The sequence below is a fragment of the Kluyveromyces marxianus genome, chromosome 3, assembly GCF_001417885.1.
Source record: "Kluyveromyces marxianus DMKU3-1042 DNA, complete genome, chromosome 3".
Taxonomy (NCBI): domain Eukaryota; kingdom Fungi; phylum Ascomycota; class Saccharomycetes; order Saccharomycetales; family Saccharomycetaceae; genus Kluyveromyces; species Kluyveromyces marxianus.
Window position 1 is genome coordinate 276,287 of NC_036027.1, and position 14,764 is coordinate 291,050.

At 39.9% G+C, this 14,764-nt stretch overlaps 5 protein-coding genes and 2 non-coding genes across 7 annotated transcripts; 2 read left to right on the plus strand and 5 right to left on the minus strand.

The window, feature by feature from the left end:
* Window positions 1-83: 83 nt before the first annotated feature.
* On the minus strand, window positions 84-728 carry SEC4 (Rab family GTPase SEC4; the record flags this gene model as incomplete). The annotated part of the gene is made up of 1 exon (XM_022818623.1): window positions 84-728. One exon carries the CDS (start codon window positions 726-728, stop codon window positions 84-86), a length of 645 nt encoding a protein of 214 aa, XP_022675271.1.
* A 425-nt stretch (window positions 729-1,153) lies between these two features.
* BLM10 (proteasome activator BLM10) lies at window positions 1,154-7,606 on the minus strand (the record flags this gene model as incomplete). The annotated part of the gene is made up of 1 exon (XM_022818624.1): window positions 1,154-7,606. One exon carries the CDS (start codon window positions 7,604-7,606, stop codon window positions 1,154-1,156), a length of 6,453 nt encoding a protein of 2,150 aa, XP_022675272.1.
* A 416-nt stretch (window positions 7,607-8,022) lies between these two features.
* Window positions 8,023-9,642, minus strand: KLMA_30129 (uncharacterized protein; the record flags this gene model as incomplete). The annotated part of the gene is made up of 1 exon (XM_022818625.1): window positions 8,023-9,642. One exon carries the CDS (start codon window positions 9,640-9,642, stop codon window positions 8,023-8,025), a length of 1,620 nt encoding a protein of 539 aa, XP_022675273.1.
* A 552-nt stretch (window positions 9,643-10,194) lies between these two features.
* On the plus strand, window positions 10,195-12,654 carry CFT2 (cleavage polyadenylation factor subunit CFT2; the record flags this gene model as incomplete). Its single annotated transcript, XM_022818626.1, has 1 exon — window positions 10,195-12,654. The coding sequence occupies one exon, from the start codon at window positions 10,195-10,197 to the stop codon at window positions 12,652-12,654; it is 2,460 nt and encodes an 819-aa protein (XP_022675274.1).
* A 178-nt stretch (window positions 12,655-12,832) lies between these two features.
* On the minus strand, window positions 12,833-12,904 carry KLMA_R303. The gene has a single exon. It is a non-coding gene; the product is annotated as a tRNA-Asp (tRNA).
* Window positions 12,905-13,235: 331 nt separating this feature from the next.
* KLMA_R304 lies at window positions 13,236-13,311 on the minus strand. Its single transcript has one exon. It is a non-coding gene; the product is annotated as a tRNA-Val (tRNA).
* Window positions 13,312-13,548: 237 nt separating this feature from the next.
* On the plus strand, window positions 13,549-14,757 carry RRG1 (Rrg1p; the record flags this gene model as incomplete). Its single annotated transcript, XM_022818627.1, has 1 exon — window positions 13,549-14,757. One exon carries the CDS (start codon window positions 13,549-13,551, stop codon window positions 14,755-14,757), a length of 1,209 nt encoding a protein of 402 aa, XP_022675275.1.
* Between the last annotated feature and the right edge of the window lie 7 nt (window positions 14,758-14,764).

Below are 14,764 nucleotides of genomic sequence, written 5' to 3' on the forward strand. Positions count from 1 at the left end.
TATATATATATATATAGTTAATAATATGGTATTTAGTTTGGTTTGGTCTGGTCTAGTCTAGTTTTGACAAAATAGCTCTCAGTTTAACAACAGTTGGCCTTGGATCCCGATGCTCCAGAGCCACGGATACTCACACTGCCCTCCTTGTCTGCCTTCCCCTCCATCTTACCATCGTCGATCTTATCCTGGATCAACTTAGCCAAAGTGAAGAAGATCTCGCTCACGTTTGTATCGTCCTTGGCACTGGCCTCAATGAATGGAATTCCCAACTCCTTCGCCAATGCTTCCCCTTGTTCGTATGACACAGTTCTCGTATCCATGTCCTTCTTGTTCCCCACTAGCAGCATCACCACATCCTCGCTAGCATGCTGGTTAACAGTAGAAAACCACTGTCTGATGTTCTCAAACGTTCTCTCATCCGTCACATCGTAAATCAACACAATCCCCATCGCACCCCGGTAGTACGCAGTAGTGATGGTCCTGAACCGCTCCTGCCCAGCAGTATCCCAAAGCTGCAACTTCACACGCTTCCCATTGATATCCACAGTCTTGATCTTGAAATCAATACCAATCGTAGTAATAAACGTTGGAGTAAACTTGTCTTCCACAAAACGCACCAAAAGACACGACTTACCCACACCAGAGTCCCCGAGAAGCAAAATCTTCATCACAGAATCATAGTTCTTGTTCATGCTGCCATTCGCAGACACAGTTCTTAGTCCTGACATCCCTATTAATTCTATTCTTTTAAAGCCGAAATATACTACTACCTAATGCTTTCTTTAGCTTCTTCTATACTTTCCTAATTCGATACTATCAAACAGCCCAAAAACCAGCAACTTTAAGCAGTCTATCCCCCACTAGTCTATGTTATGGGTCACTATTACGTCCCTTTCACACTTCAATGCTGTTTTCTACCGCCGCTTCGCTCCTTCTCAATCATCTTTGTACTCCATTTAATGTGGTAATCTCTCTCTTTCTTTGCAATCTCCCTTTCCAGATTAAAGTCGAAATCTTTTGATGGGGAAAAAGCCGAATCGTCGTTCGTGATATGATTTTTTGTATTAGGTGACATACTCTCTATACACAAATCTATACTACTGGTACTACTGGTACCGCTGGTACAGCTGGTGCTGCTGGTACTACTACTGCCTCATGCGTAATAGCTTCTCCATAATACACCTTCCATGTCTTCTAGTTGTTCTGACGTGAACTGGAATCTGTCCAAGTGCCATGTATCGGCTCTCACTTTCTTGTATCTTGAGATGATGTTCTTTGCGGCAGCACCACACATGCCACTAGTACGTGCCCACGACGCGAGGATGGCTATGTTGGCTGGCACCCAGTCTGGAAGCGGGGATACGTATGGGAATGCTTCTATTATGGCGCCTAAACCTAATACCGCACCGTGAATTTCGGTATTTGATTTGGAAAGCGCTGCCTTCTGCTTAGAAGTGTAGGACCCTAGCTTCTTGTTGAAGTGATCTAGAAGCATATGCAACGTAGCAGTGTCATAGGAGATGTTGTGTACAATCCCTGCTAGAACGAACGCTGCCTTCTGGCGCACTTCGACGGAAGATTCGTAGTATAGCTTGTCAACGACGAAGTCCAATATCTTTTCGCGTTCCGGCTCCTTCATCACCAACGACTGGGTCGAGAAGATCTTTTCTGCGTACGTCAAGTTCACACGAAGCTCATGGGAGCTTGTTAGGTCTGTCAAGTCTAGGATTGAGATCATTTCCGGTAGCAGGTGTTTGGGGATCGGAATGTATGCGAGTTCCAAGTATACATTGTACGCCTTGATGTTCACCATCTTGCACACATCGCGCATACGGTCTAGCTTCATCAAGAATGGGGCCAAATACTTGTACGCAAAGGGGGCTAGACATGCCTTGGCACCGGTATGGATTAGATGGGACGTCCAATAGAACATTGTCGTTGCCAAGTATATGTATCGTGTTTTCAAAATGTCCTGAGCTGAAAGGTTCTTTACTAGCTCTCTTTCGGTTTCGATCTCCTCGAAGATTTTGATGGCCTTTTCTTTCAGCCACTCGGGCACCTCCCTCACCTCTAGTGGTTGATTCTGTGCCGATTCAAGTAACGATTTGACATTCGGTTTGTGAGCCGATGCCTTCACGTAGAATATAACCGAAAACAATTTTCCGACTTCACGGCGGACAACATCCGAAGGATGGTCAAAGACTAGATTGTCAATGATGCGCTGAACTGATCCCATCTTGAACGTGACATCGGAAAGAGCCTGTGTAATCACAGTCAACTTACCAGAAAGCTCCAACGACGATTCACTTGTAACATCAAACAATCCTTCCACAGTTAAGAATCTACGATATATCTCTGGAGATCTTCTCAAGTCAATGAAGCCTGGAACCCACCATGCAACCACGCTCCATATATCGGTGGTGGTTGCATTGTAGTTATTGTCCAACCATTTCCCTAAGAACCTCTTCAAAAATGATTCGAACTTCACTAAATCCGCATCTGTGGTGTATTTGCAGCTCAGTAATAGTCCAGACACAATCTCACTACATGCAATGAGTGAAGATTTGTCATCCTTATCATATATCTCCTCACATATGTCAAGGATATCCTCGTACTTCATTGAGCAACACTCGTTAGAGATCAAATGGACAAGAATACCAAAGAGCCCTAACCTATTAGTACTGAAGCTGCTTTGAGCCTCATTGGAACGAATGAAAATCTGGCATAGTTCCATTAACCACTCCTTTGTAATAAGCTTACCAAACTCTTTCATGATCTGCATATCCTCCTCCCTTAAATTAAAGTTTATTTGGTTCTGTGTTTTTACAACGCCAACTGGTCTACCCCAAGATAGCCAGCCAACATACGCCTTTGAGTCAACAAAGTAATTTGGGTGCTCGACATTGTCCATTTCTTTGAAAAACTCTTGCTCAAAGTTTGGTTGTGAGGAGTCCAAATATTTCACGTATTCTCTCACGTAGTCCGAACGATATGTTGCAGCAACATCATAATTGTAGTTTCCCAAAGAAATCATTTTATTGCAAACATTCAACATTGTCACAATACAATGAGCAATCACTAAAGGATGTTTTGTCTTGGTTAACTCGAAACTTTGAACTAAAACATCTGGATTAGGTTTTATTTCCAAATTTTGTTGTATGACTTGGCCAATACGAACAATCTGACACACGGAGATCCAACGCAATTGAGGATCCTTCTTTTGGAACGCAATGAGGTTAGCATTTAAAGTTTCTAGCTTTTGTAGATACTCTTGTCTCTTTCTGTCCTTTGCAGTCTTAACAACAGATACTTGTTTTCCAATGGTATCATCGTTGGGCTTTAAACAGTCAATAGCAGATTCATCGAAAAGACACACTTTTGAAGGAATCTTAATTAAGTCCGATACGCTGTCTAATACCTGATCAGATAAAGAAACAACAGTATCTGAATTGATTTTAGAAGCACGTAATAATAGAATAATCATTCTTTCGAGATTATTATAGTCTGACATCATTTTACGTTGGATTTTCTTCATGGAAAGAACCTGAATCAATACTTCAAGTCTCTTTGGAGCCTCATCATCTGTGCTTTCCAAAGCAGCTTCAAATGCATTAAAAACTTTCTTTACGATTATGGAATATGATCCAATCAATTGCTTCATAACATGGATCATACATTGCTGCGCTGGTCTATGAATATTAGGATAAACCGAAAGCGATAGAGAAATTACATCATTGAGTAGTTTTGATTCAAGTTTAGATGGTTTTCTGTTAGTTGAATGCAACGTGAGTCTGGAAGTATGTAATTCCTGACAGTCAGCAGCTAGATAAGTTCTTGTAAATGGCAAAAATGGTTCTTCCCAGTGGGCAATATCTTGGATGTTTTCCAAAAACTCGATCGAAATAGCACCCTTCGGATCATCAATGAAAATAGTCTCCTGGCCTACATCTGTGAACCAAACCTTCAAACCGTGTAATAATGTTTGGAATACAGAAGTTGAGTTCTCAAAATTCTCGTTCATAAATTTGAACACTTTATGCAAGAACAAACCTATTTCCTCTCTCAAATGATGAATCTTAGAATATCTTGGATCTAAGGCACGTTCCGAAGGTGTTTTACCAAAGAAGTAGTTGTATGAAAAGACATCAATGTCTCTAAATGCCATATATGAATTCATCATTGAAGAATTCGAGTCTCTATCATTCCCAGGAACTGGCGTTGCAATCCCAGAAGGTGCTTCAGAAGGTTCCGTATCATAATCCACTAGTTTGTTATTTTCGGTTCCAGTTGATTCGTCTGATATATCAAAGTTTTCATCAGCATCAGAACCTTGAGCTTCTGTCATTTCTATATCAGTGTCGCCAGTTTCGCCTCTGACTTTTTCTATGTCTACTAATAGCTCGTTGTTGTCACACGTTTCATCGCGTATCTTTTGCAAAAGCAATAACTTTTTCTTGTATGGATCCATGAGTGATATTGATTTGTTGCTTTGATTGAAATCAGCATCGTATAATATACTACTACCAGAAATAACATTCGTAATGATCAATATATTCTTTTTCATATTGTCGACGTAGTTGAAGTTGTTCTGCGGATCACTCATCAAACTTTCCATAGACTTAGCTGCAAAGGTGTAAAAGCGTTCGATTAATTTCATAGCAAAATCAATTTCCTGTGAGGAAGGTTGATGCCATTTGAATTGCTGTAGTTTGGGGTCATACTTTCTTTTGTCAAACTGTAATCCACCCCACTTTTCAGAATCTTCAATTTCACAATCCTCTTGGAATAACCTATAATCTACCACTTCCGTGGTAGTGAGACTTTCTAAAGTATGATGCAAAAGCATGGCCGTTATCACATCTAAAGGTGGATTTGTAACGTTGGTGTAAATGTATTCAAGCAAGTCAACAAGATCATCTGCGAATGTCAAGAGAGATTCTTGTGCATATCTTAAGACATCATTCAACGTGGATAACAGAGTTGCCAGTTTGACATCTCTAGGTTGGATCTCTGTTGTACTTCTGACAGAACCTGCTCCATTCTTTATTTGCTCTCTGATATTGAAATTCAAATCCCTAAATATCTTAACACTCAAAGAATGATCTCTTTTAATTGATGCACTCAAAGGAATAGAAACTAGTTCGATCAATGGGTTTTTGACCTTAAAAGAATCATTATCCCAAAATGATTTTTCAAGCAAACCGAAAACGTAGTAAAACATCTTGTTGTCCATAGACTGAAGCATAATCATAGATGTTTGGTTGATTTTAGAAATTAAACCTGGATCTAGGTCCACATCCACTAATTGATATAATTTATCGACATATACCTTCATACAGTTTTCAAATACAGTAGTGGATGCTTTAAAGGCCTGTTCAAGAACAGATTCATCGTATTGGAAATCAGTTGATGATCCACCTTCCTTGATGAAGTACAAATGCTGTTCTATGAATGGGATCGTATTGGATTCAAATGTTAAGTATTCATCATCCTTTACAAAAACTTCTATTGGGATGAAACATGATATCGAAACAATACTATTCATCAAGTTACTAGTTAATGAGATGTTATTGAGATCAATCTTTTCGATTAGTATGGAAAGAAGGTTTGTAATATGAACACGATATAGTTTATCTTCGATTAAGAACCTTACAATTCTTGTGAATTGTTTCAACGACGTGAGTAACCTATGTTCTGAGTTAACATATTGATCAGAAAGGGCATCGTATAAATCGACAATAATCTTATCGCAAATTTTATGGGCGTTCTTTGGCTTCATATCTAACAAATATCCGAAACTTGAAATATAATAGTTAGCAACCTCTGATTGTTTACTTTGTGAACCGACTAGTAGAAGATCAATGAATGAGTTTACGAGGATTTCATGACATTCATCAGTAAACTTTAACTCGTTCCTATAAGGAGCATCTGCCTTCTTTTCGTGCATGTACCTTTCGTGATACATCCTAATAAATCCATGGATAAATTTGGCAATAATATCGGTCCAGTATCCCGTGTTGGAAGGATGGACATACGTCTCTACTGATGTTAAAAGTTTTGTTAATTTATCGAAGAAAGCATGTGGATTTTTCCCGTTGATTGAGTAAACTAGAGGCCTTACTACTCTAGTGACTGAACAGAGCTGATAATCTTCCTTTATATGGTTTTTAATTCTGTTCAAGATGAAGTCCATTTGAAATTCTGTGAGAATACCGTAATCTCCAAAGTCAACATTAGATAGCGCTAAAATACGTGGATTCGCTTGCTGGATATATTGATAATAAGCATCCATGGCAACATGGCCGACAAAAGCATACAAATGAGTGTCAAAGCTATTATCAGCACTCGTGTTAGACCATAAAGAAAATAGTACTGGGAAATAATCTAGGACTTTTCTATCCTTGTGATAATGGAACGGTACTAAACATGAGAGCGACGGTAGGGCTACTGACATCGTTTGTGGCGATATAGATGCTAAGAAGTAATCCATAGTATCCGTCAGTATATTTGGATCATTGGGATCAAAAAATGGCCTAGCCATTGATGATAACATCACCAATAGTCTGAACAATGATAAGTCGCTTTTATTCTCGATATCGTACATCTTATAGTCAGGTTCTGTAGTTGGTAAAAATTCATTCAATAAGTCCTTCATCGGTTTATAGTCTAATACCATACCAATCTTTATCAACTCTTGAGTAAAATCAGTACCTTCGTCTCCTGTAGAAACTAATTTCTCAAACATCTCCAAATGGAGTTGTCTATAAACTTTCTGACCTCTAACAAGACAAAGGTTGTAATACACAACAGCTAGTGCCTTACGCAACGTAAGTGGGAATTCAAAATGCATACAATTCTTTAGTTCATTTGTCCAGTGGTTGACGTTAATAACTGCTGCCGATCTCGCGGTTATCTTTCCTGAAACTCCGAAATCTGGATCGGCAGCATCTAAGAACTCATTTTCCTCTAGTAGTTCCATTGAATCATTCTCATCGTCCTCATCAAAGTTTGCCACATCATGTGGATCATCCGCTACATCTTGTATCAATCTAAACATATCGGAATTCAATGCCAAATCGTAAACTTCATTCTTTAATGCTAGTAAATCCTTACTGGTAATACTAATAAGACCCTGTACATCCATTGACTTGATTGCAACGTATAAATTGGTGAGTATATGATAGAGATACTTCGCCTGGTCCAAGTGCGACTCGATATCATAAGGTAGAAGATCTTCTAGTTCTACCGCTGGCTTCACCCGCCTACCGAAAAATCGCGATGTTGGATCATGGATATTCGCCCTATGCTTTTCCACATCTTCGTCAAAATCAAGGCCATAATGTGCTAGACGTTCCTTCATATAGCTCCCTTCCAAAACTTTATACATGAGTGTAGGTGTCGTAGACCTAGCTCTGTTGGACAAACCATCCTCATTCGATCCAATGCCATTCAAACCATTCGATAATTTCGTCTTCTTCACGCTCAATTCTGCATTGCTTGCAGATCTCTTGTCACTTGCCATCCTAACGCTCTGTAAAAGAGGATTCTTCAAAGCCTTAGATGGCAAAGGGCTCTTGATGTTGGAATTGGCCTGCTTCTCGCTCATTTTTATTCTCTTCGACAACTATCGAATTGATTGTACTCTTAAGTTAAAGCTCAGTGTGGCAAATAATATTTTATTATGGGAAAACCTTAGCTTTGGCTTAAGCGTATTTTACGTGCAAATCACCAACAATTAACAGGGAACCTGGGCGCTGCACAACTTTTCCTAAAGGTTACGGGTGTTATTTGAGCTTTCAGTACGTACTATGTATGTAAATGGTAAAGGGATGGGGCTCTACATTTTTTCGAGTTAACATAGTTTTAACGTCGCTTAGTAAGTTGCGTCATTGATGATCCATTAAAGAATATGACCTTCCCAGAAGGTCTCAGAGGGTAATACCCTTAAAAGAATAGAGTTATACAACGTTACATACCGTTTCACGACTACAGAGAGGGTGTACTGTAGGGATACACGATGAGTTAGGTGTTCATATCGATAAAGTCGATGATATCTATTTGCGACCTGTTCGCAAAAGCATTTTCCGTAGTATGTACTAAAGGGTGTAGCAATGACAAAGTATCGCCGTTCATAGAAGAAGAGCGTCCTCTTGACTCATGGAACTGCTGTTGCTGAGCGTTGGAATATATCTGGAAGGCTTTGAGTTTCGGGATTCGGAACACCAACTTGCTTTGATTCCAGTTCAACTGTAAGATAGCTAGCTGGGATAAGGTCGAGTCCTTCATGCGAGCCTTGAGTATTTCGTTCGCAATACTATACCTGTCAATCTCTACAAAGAGTTCTGTGTCTTCTACAAGAAATGGGAGGATATTGTGTTGGAACACAACACAATCCCAGATGCTATGTAGATGGAACTCAATCCGCTTTAGGTCCTGGATGATTTGTTTGTAGCTGGACACTGTTTCAAGCTGAACAGGTTGCAGCTCCGTCACCTGAAGCTCGACATCGCTTGAATAGAGAATTAGCTTATTCAAACTGAACGGAATCTCACAGAGATTCTGCAGAGACAGTATACTCGATACCGTGAATCCGATAGTATCGATATATACAGATTTGGAGTACACTAAATCTTCCCAATCGGTGCTGATTGGTGCTTTGTAGCTCTTGAGGTTACCGAAAAAGCAATCAATGAACTTGACGTTACCCAAGATATTGGTGTTGAACTCAAGGTATAACGAGATAATGCTAGGGCATTTGATGTTCATGAATTTCGGCTCGCTGCTGAGTAACGACGGTTTAATCGTTAGCGACTCCCTTACATGGGAGCCATCCACAAGATCCCGCACCACATTTGTGTTGTAGTTGGCAATCACAAGATGGTCACAAGGCGGTAAAATAACAGTCCTCCCCGGTGGAAGCTGGTACTGGTCGATACTCGAAAGCAGTGGGCAATACTTCAAACTCTCCACTATGCCGCTATTGTCCTCTACTTGCAAGTGCTTCAATGTGCGCAATTTCGGTGCCATCATCTTCCGGCCACGTCGCAAATTCAAAGTGTATACAATCTCCACATTGTGTAGGTACGTATTTTCAAATATCGTATCCACATCAAACATATCCACTTCCTCCCTATCAAACGCTCCGCTACTATTAGCCAAGATGTGCAACTCACACAACCTCAACAGCGCGCTGCAGTGACAAAGCTCTCGGAAGTAAAACTTAGACAAAAAGTTCACGTACGTTTTGTAAATCAAACAGATATTTTTCTCCTGGCCCATACCACTCAACCCTTTGCTCAACTCCCCCAACGTCGTCGCTAATGGATCGCTGTAAAACCGATCGCTCATTACCACCACTAATATATTATCAAACCTACCCAAAAACTCACTCACATTCCCAAAATCAAATGTGTCACTAAACACACACATCGTATTTGACTCATCAGACACCAAATCGTAATTTAACGGAGCTGGAGACGCCCTGGATGCATGTTTATCTGAATCAATAATCGCTAAAATCCCTAGCTTTTTCCGAACAACCGACCGAAAATGCACTCCTATCTGGCTCCATGCCATCAAACTTTCAAAACTATCCAACCCGCTTGTGACCACACGGTCTAAAACCTCAATAGGTAAATTCATAATGCCTTAAATACCACTGATTAGCCGTTTTCCAGTCCGTTTTGACTAGCGACAGTTAACTCTTAATACTGGCGAACCCTTTAAATTTTCCTAATTCGCTATATAATATCTAGATATAAGTAAGGGCTCGAAAAAACTATGGGGGAATAAAAGAAATAAGCCCCAAAAAACCCCAACAATATAAATCCAAGTGATAGATTCGCGGGTAACAGGAATTTGAGTTGTCTATTGTTTATTCCAAAAACGATGTAAACTACCAGCAAGAGCTAATTTGATGTATCTTATTAGTCTTTTGATACACTCTGTCGCCCATTCGCATTAAGCTTTGCATTGTTACGATCTGCGGAACCTGGAAACACGGTGTTACCCGGTTTGGGCTTTTAATAAAAAAAATGAAGAAGCATCGATTTCTCTGAAAGCCATCTCTAAGATTTCAGAGTTTAGAACAAGACTGTTGGATTTGAGGATGAGGTAGAAGGCCAATTGAAGTGTCTTGGGGTCCAAAGGTTGGATATATCGTGGGGAAATTGAGATATCCAGTGATATCTGATAATGACATATACGATTGAGACATGTCAGGATGAGAAAAAGCGATTTAAGGGTACTATTGTAAGGTTTGAAAATGTGATAATGCTATTGGATCCTGGATGGAACGGTGAGGGGAGTTATGAGGAGTGTGAGGCATTTTGGGAGAGGTATATTGGGGAGGTTGATATTTTGTTGATTTCTCAGCCGACGATTGAGTGTCTTGGGTCCTACTCCATGATGTATAAGCAGTTTTTAACGCATTTCAGCTCAAGAATTCGAGTGTATGGAACTTTGCCTGTTTCTAATCTTGGGAGAGTGAATACGGTGGACCTGCTTACGTCTGTTGGTATATTGGGTCCATTTTCAAATGCTGTGATGGACTTGGGGGACGTGGAGCACTCGTTTGATTGTATCGAGTCTGTGAAGTATTCGCAGACGGTTGATTTGAAAAGCAAGTTTGATGGGCTTTCGCTTGAAGCACATAATTCTGGGTATGCGCCTGGAGGTACGATCTGGACTATCGTTACGTCATCTGAAAGGATCTTGTATGCCCCCCGGTGGAATCATACGAGAGATACGATTTTGAACAGTGCCGATTTGTTGGACAACAAGGGTAATCCAACGAGTTCCATGATGCACCCGACGTCTGTGATCACGAACATTGATATAGTTGGATCAACAGAACCACAAAGGAAAAGATCAGAACATTTTGTAGATACTGTTAAGAGAGGCTTGCAGATGAACAATTCTTTGCTGATACCAGTAGAAATCGGAGGCAAGCTTTTGGAACTGTTCGTTATTATAAACAACTTTTTGTATGAAAGTATGAAAGAGGGCAAAAAGCATGATATACCTATTTTCTTAATATCACACTCGAAGGGCCGTTCACTCACGTATGCCAAATCTATGCTAGAATGGCTTTCATCGCAAGTCATCAAAACCTGGGAGTCTCGCGACAACAGATCACCCTTTGACATTGTCTCCAGGTTGAGAATCGTACAGCCCGAAGAACTAGGTGGGTTTTCGGGACAAAAAATATGTCTTGTATCGGAAGTAGATGACATATTGTCGCAAACATTGAATAAACTCTGTACCAAGGATAAGGTTACTATTATATTGACGGAGAGGCACGCCAACATGCCTGCTTTGCATCCTCTACGCAAACTAAATGATAAATGGCAGCAGGCTTTGAAAAGCGGAAGCAGAAGTGCTTTGGACGGAAATCCAATTAGCATATCAGATACTATGTCCTTGAGAATCATGAAGAAGAGTATCATGCCTAAAAAGGAGGCAGATAAAGTACGGGAAACGATCAAGGCACGTAACGAGGTTCGTGAAAAGCTTATCCAAGAGTACACTGCAAAGGCGAATGATCTCAACCAGACAGCTGCAATTCTTTTTGATCCTGGAGATGAAAGCAGTAGTGACGAAGAAGGTATCGAAATGATGGAATCTGTTGGAAAAAAGAATGGTGCCTCCAGTGCTAAAATCGAAATTCCAGTCGATATTGTGCGCCATGGTAGTAATGACGACGATAAGCACCTCTTCTTTCCATTCCATCCAGCAAAAATTAAGTCAGATGATTATGGTGATGTGGTCGACGTAAAGAAATTCCTTCCACAAGAGGAACCTTATGAGACTGCACAATCACTGAAAAGATCACTCAATAATAGCAATGATTATGATGGTGACGAAGATGACGATACTTACGAGGTGCTCGACTCCCGAATCAACAAATCGAAAAAGAGAAAAGCTAATTCTGGTAACGACAGTCATAGTAGAAGAAATAACGAAAATAACGATGATATATCATATTTGGATCCCTTAAAAAGCGATATATACAAAAGAGCAGTGGTAGAAACAAAAGTTAATATCAGATGTTCGCTAGTCTTTATTGATTTAACCAGTATTGTCAATGCACGTTCGATATCTATCATTTGGCCTGTGATAAAACCAAGAAAGGTAGTCGTTTTGCCTTCTGTTACAAATGTCGACACACAAGTGGTTGGTAACTTAGAAAGAAGAAAAGTTGATGTTCTTGTCACTGCATTCAATGAACCAAAGGCAATGGATACTTCTGTCAGAGCTATTGATATATCTATCGATCCATCTCTAGATCAACTCTTGAACTGGCAAAGAATCAGTAGATCATATACTGTTGCGCATGTGGTTGGTAGGCTACTTAAGGAAAAGGATCCAAAACATCCAAACCGTGATAAAATTACTCTACAGCCTCTAAAGAACCCATTGGCTCTTCACTCAGGAAGTTCGTTAAGAATTGGTGATGTTAGATTACCGGAGCTCAAAAGACGTTTAACTGCCGAGAACCATAGGGCAGAATTTCAAGGTGAGGGTACATTGGTGATTGATGGGAAAGTTCTTGTTCGGAAAATTAACGATGCTGAAACCATAGTAGATGGCTCTCCGTCTGATGTTTTCTACAAGGTGAAGTCTGCTGTCTCAGACATGTTGGCCAACGTGTGAAGATATCCAATGTATTATTAAGTAAAAGTAAAAATAAATAAATAAAGTAGCATTTTGATGATTTCCTCATAGATTAGTGTTAATTACTCTAATCGTTTGCACTGCTGTCCTGACCGACCATCTCTGTTGTTATTGAGTTGGTTAGAAAATGAAGAGGAAAAAAATTAAAAAAATAAACCTCCGCGACGGGGAATTGAACCCCGATCTCGCACGCGACAAGCGCGAATTCTAACCATTAAACTATCGCGGATTATTTGTTGGAAGCAAAATTTCTCCACCGCTTATGTAGCACAAAGTACATCATTTGATATACAATAATTTTCATGTTATCGTAGTATTCTTTTCTTAAAAATGTTTAACATAATGAAGAGGAATGCCACTTTAGGATCAGAATTGTTTAAAATATAAGATGTTAGTAGAGAAGTCTTAATGAAAATGTATTAATCTCGGATAGTAAACGGTAGGAAAATACATGAGTAGTGGTGGAACCAAGAACACATCTGTAGTCATTTAGAGCTAATAATAGAAGAAGAAGGAATGGGTTTTAAAAACTATAATGTAGAAAGGAAAAAAAAGAAGAAATGATTTCGCCCAGGATCGAACTGGGGACGTTCTGCGTGTTAAGCAGATGCCATAACCGACTAGACCACGAAACCAACTTTCTTGTATTTGCAACATGGCAAGGGGACCAAACCAAACGCCTATGGGCACACACATAGCAATTCACATCGGTAAATTGGTCCATAGTAAGCTCCACATTGAAAAGTTCAAATGCGTAACCAAAAACCAGAGAAAGGCGATGAGATGAGCCCAAATAATAGGGTGAACGTTTCAAACAAGACGTCTTCTGAATAGCTGTAGTGTGAAATGATATTAAATATATAGACGACACTAATGGTCAGACCTTTTGGACAATTGGGAAACCACAGGAAACATGTGTTGGATTGGTACCGATATTCATTACGGAATATCAAGGCTAATATAGAGATCGAACACCTTAAGACACAAGTATACAGTACCCTTAAAAGAACTGTTAGAGAAAACAAGAACCATAAATCTGCATGGTATGTCCGTGGGCTTTTACAAGATCTAAATGATATTAATACATATATTTTAAATGACGATCTACATCAGTTACTTAAGCTAAGAGATAAGTACTCAAATGAAGATGTGATAACATCAACAACAACTAACACACCTCCTTCTGGCAATGCTTTGCTTGGTGAAGCAATAACTGGCATCAAAGTACCTAAGGATTCGTTTGTTCTTATAGAGAGAGAAGAGAAAGACGAAAGGAAGAAGAAAAAAAAAGCGATGAGTTTATCTTCCTCTCCTACACCGTCATCGGCACGCTCAGATCGTCTCAGCAGGAGAGTATTGTATTCTTATATCCGTAAGCACTATCGACCTCCTTTCAGTCTTCCACAGGAACATATAGAGTCACTAATCAAACCACTCGCATACCATGAATATTACTGCAAAAAGTTATATCTAATAGAATTACGTCTTGCGCAAGGTCCCCCAAAGGTGTCTTTGGGGTATACTGGTGCTGGTCGAGCAAGAATCTGGTTCGTACGATCCCCACTGAATAGAAAGAAGCGACAATCGAAACGGCTAACCACACTCATAAGGCTTTCGAAATTGCAAGCCCAGAAGAACCTTGACGGTGCTAGAGAGTGCGAAAAGATGCTTTGGCACGGATACCATGAGGCACAATGGGAATACATGTTAGAAAAGAATAATCAAAGGTTCCCAAAGACTGCGGAAGAGGTCATTTCCTTAGTGAAACACGGTGGTAATTTGAGACGGCTTCCTGTCAATTTCGTAAACTGGCTTCAGCCGATCATTGAAGCGTTACAACAATTCGAACAATTCGACATCGAAGTACAGGAGAAATTCAGGAAACAGAGAGATATGTTAGTGGAAGGAGGTCAGTACCACTACTACCATAATCTTAATCAGCAGCTTTATGCCAAGAGAATGGCCAGGTTCAAAAACCTAAAAAAGGAGCTTCCAGTGACCAATCCATTCACCAAGGAGAACAACCTTGGAGCATTATTGGTAAAATGGAAGTTCCTATCACCACATCAGTTGCTAAAATAGTAAAATA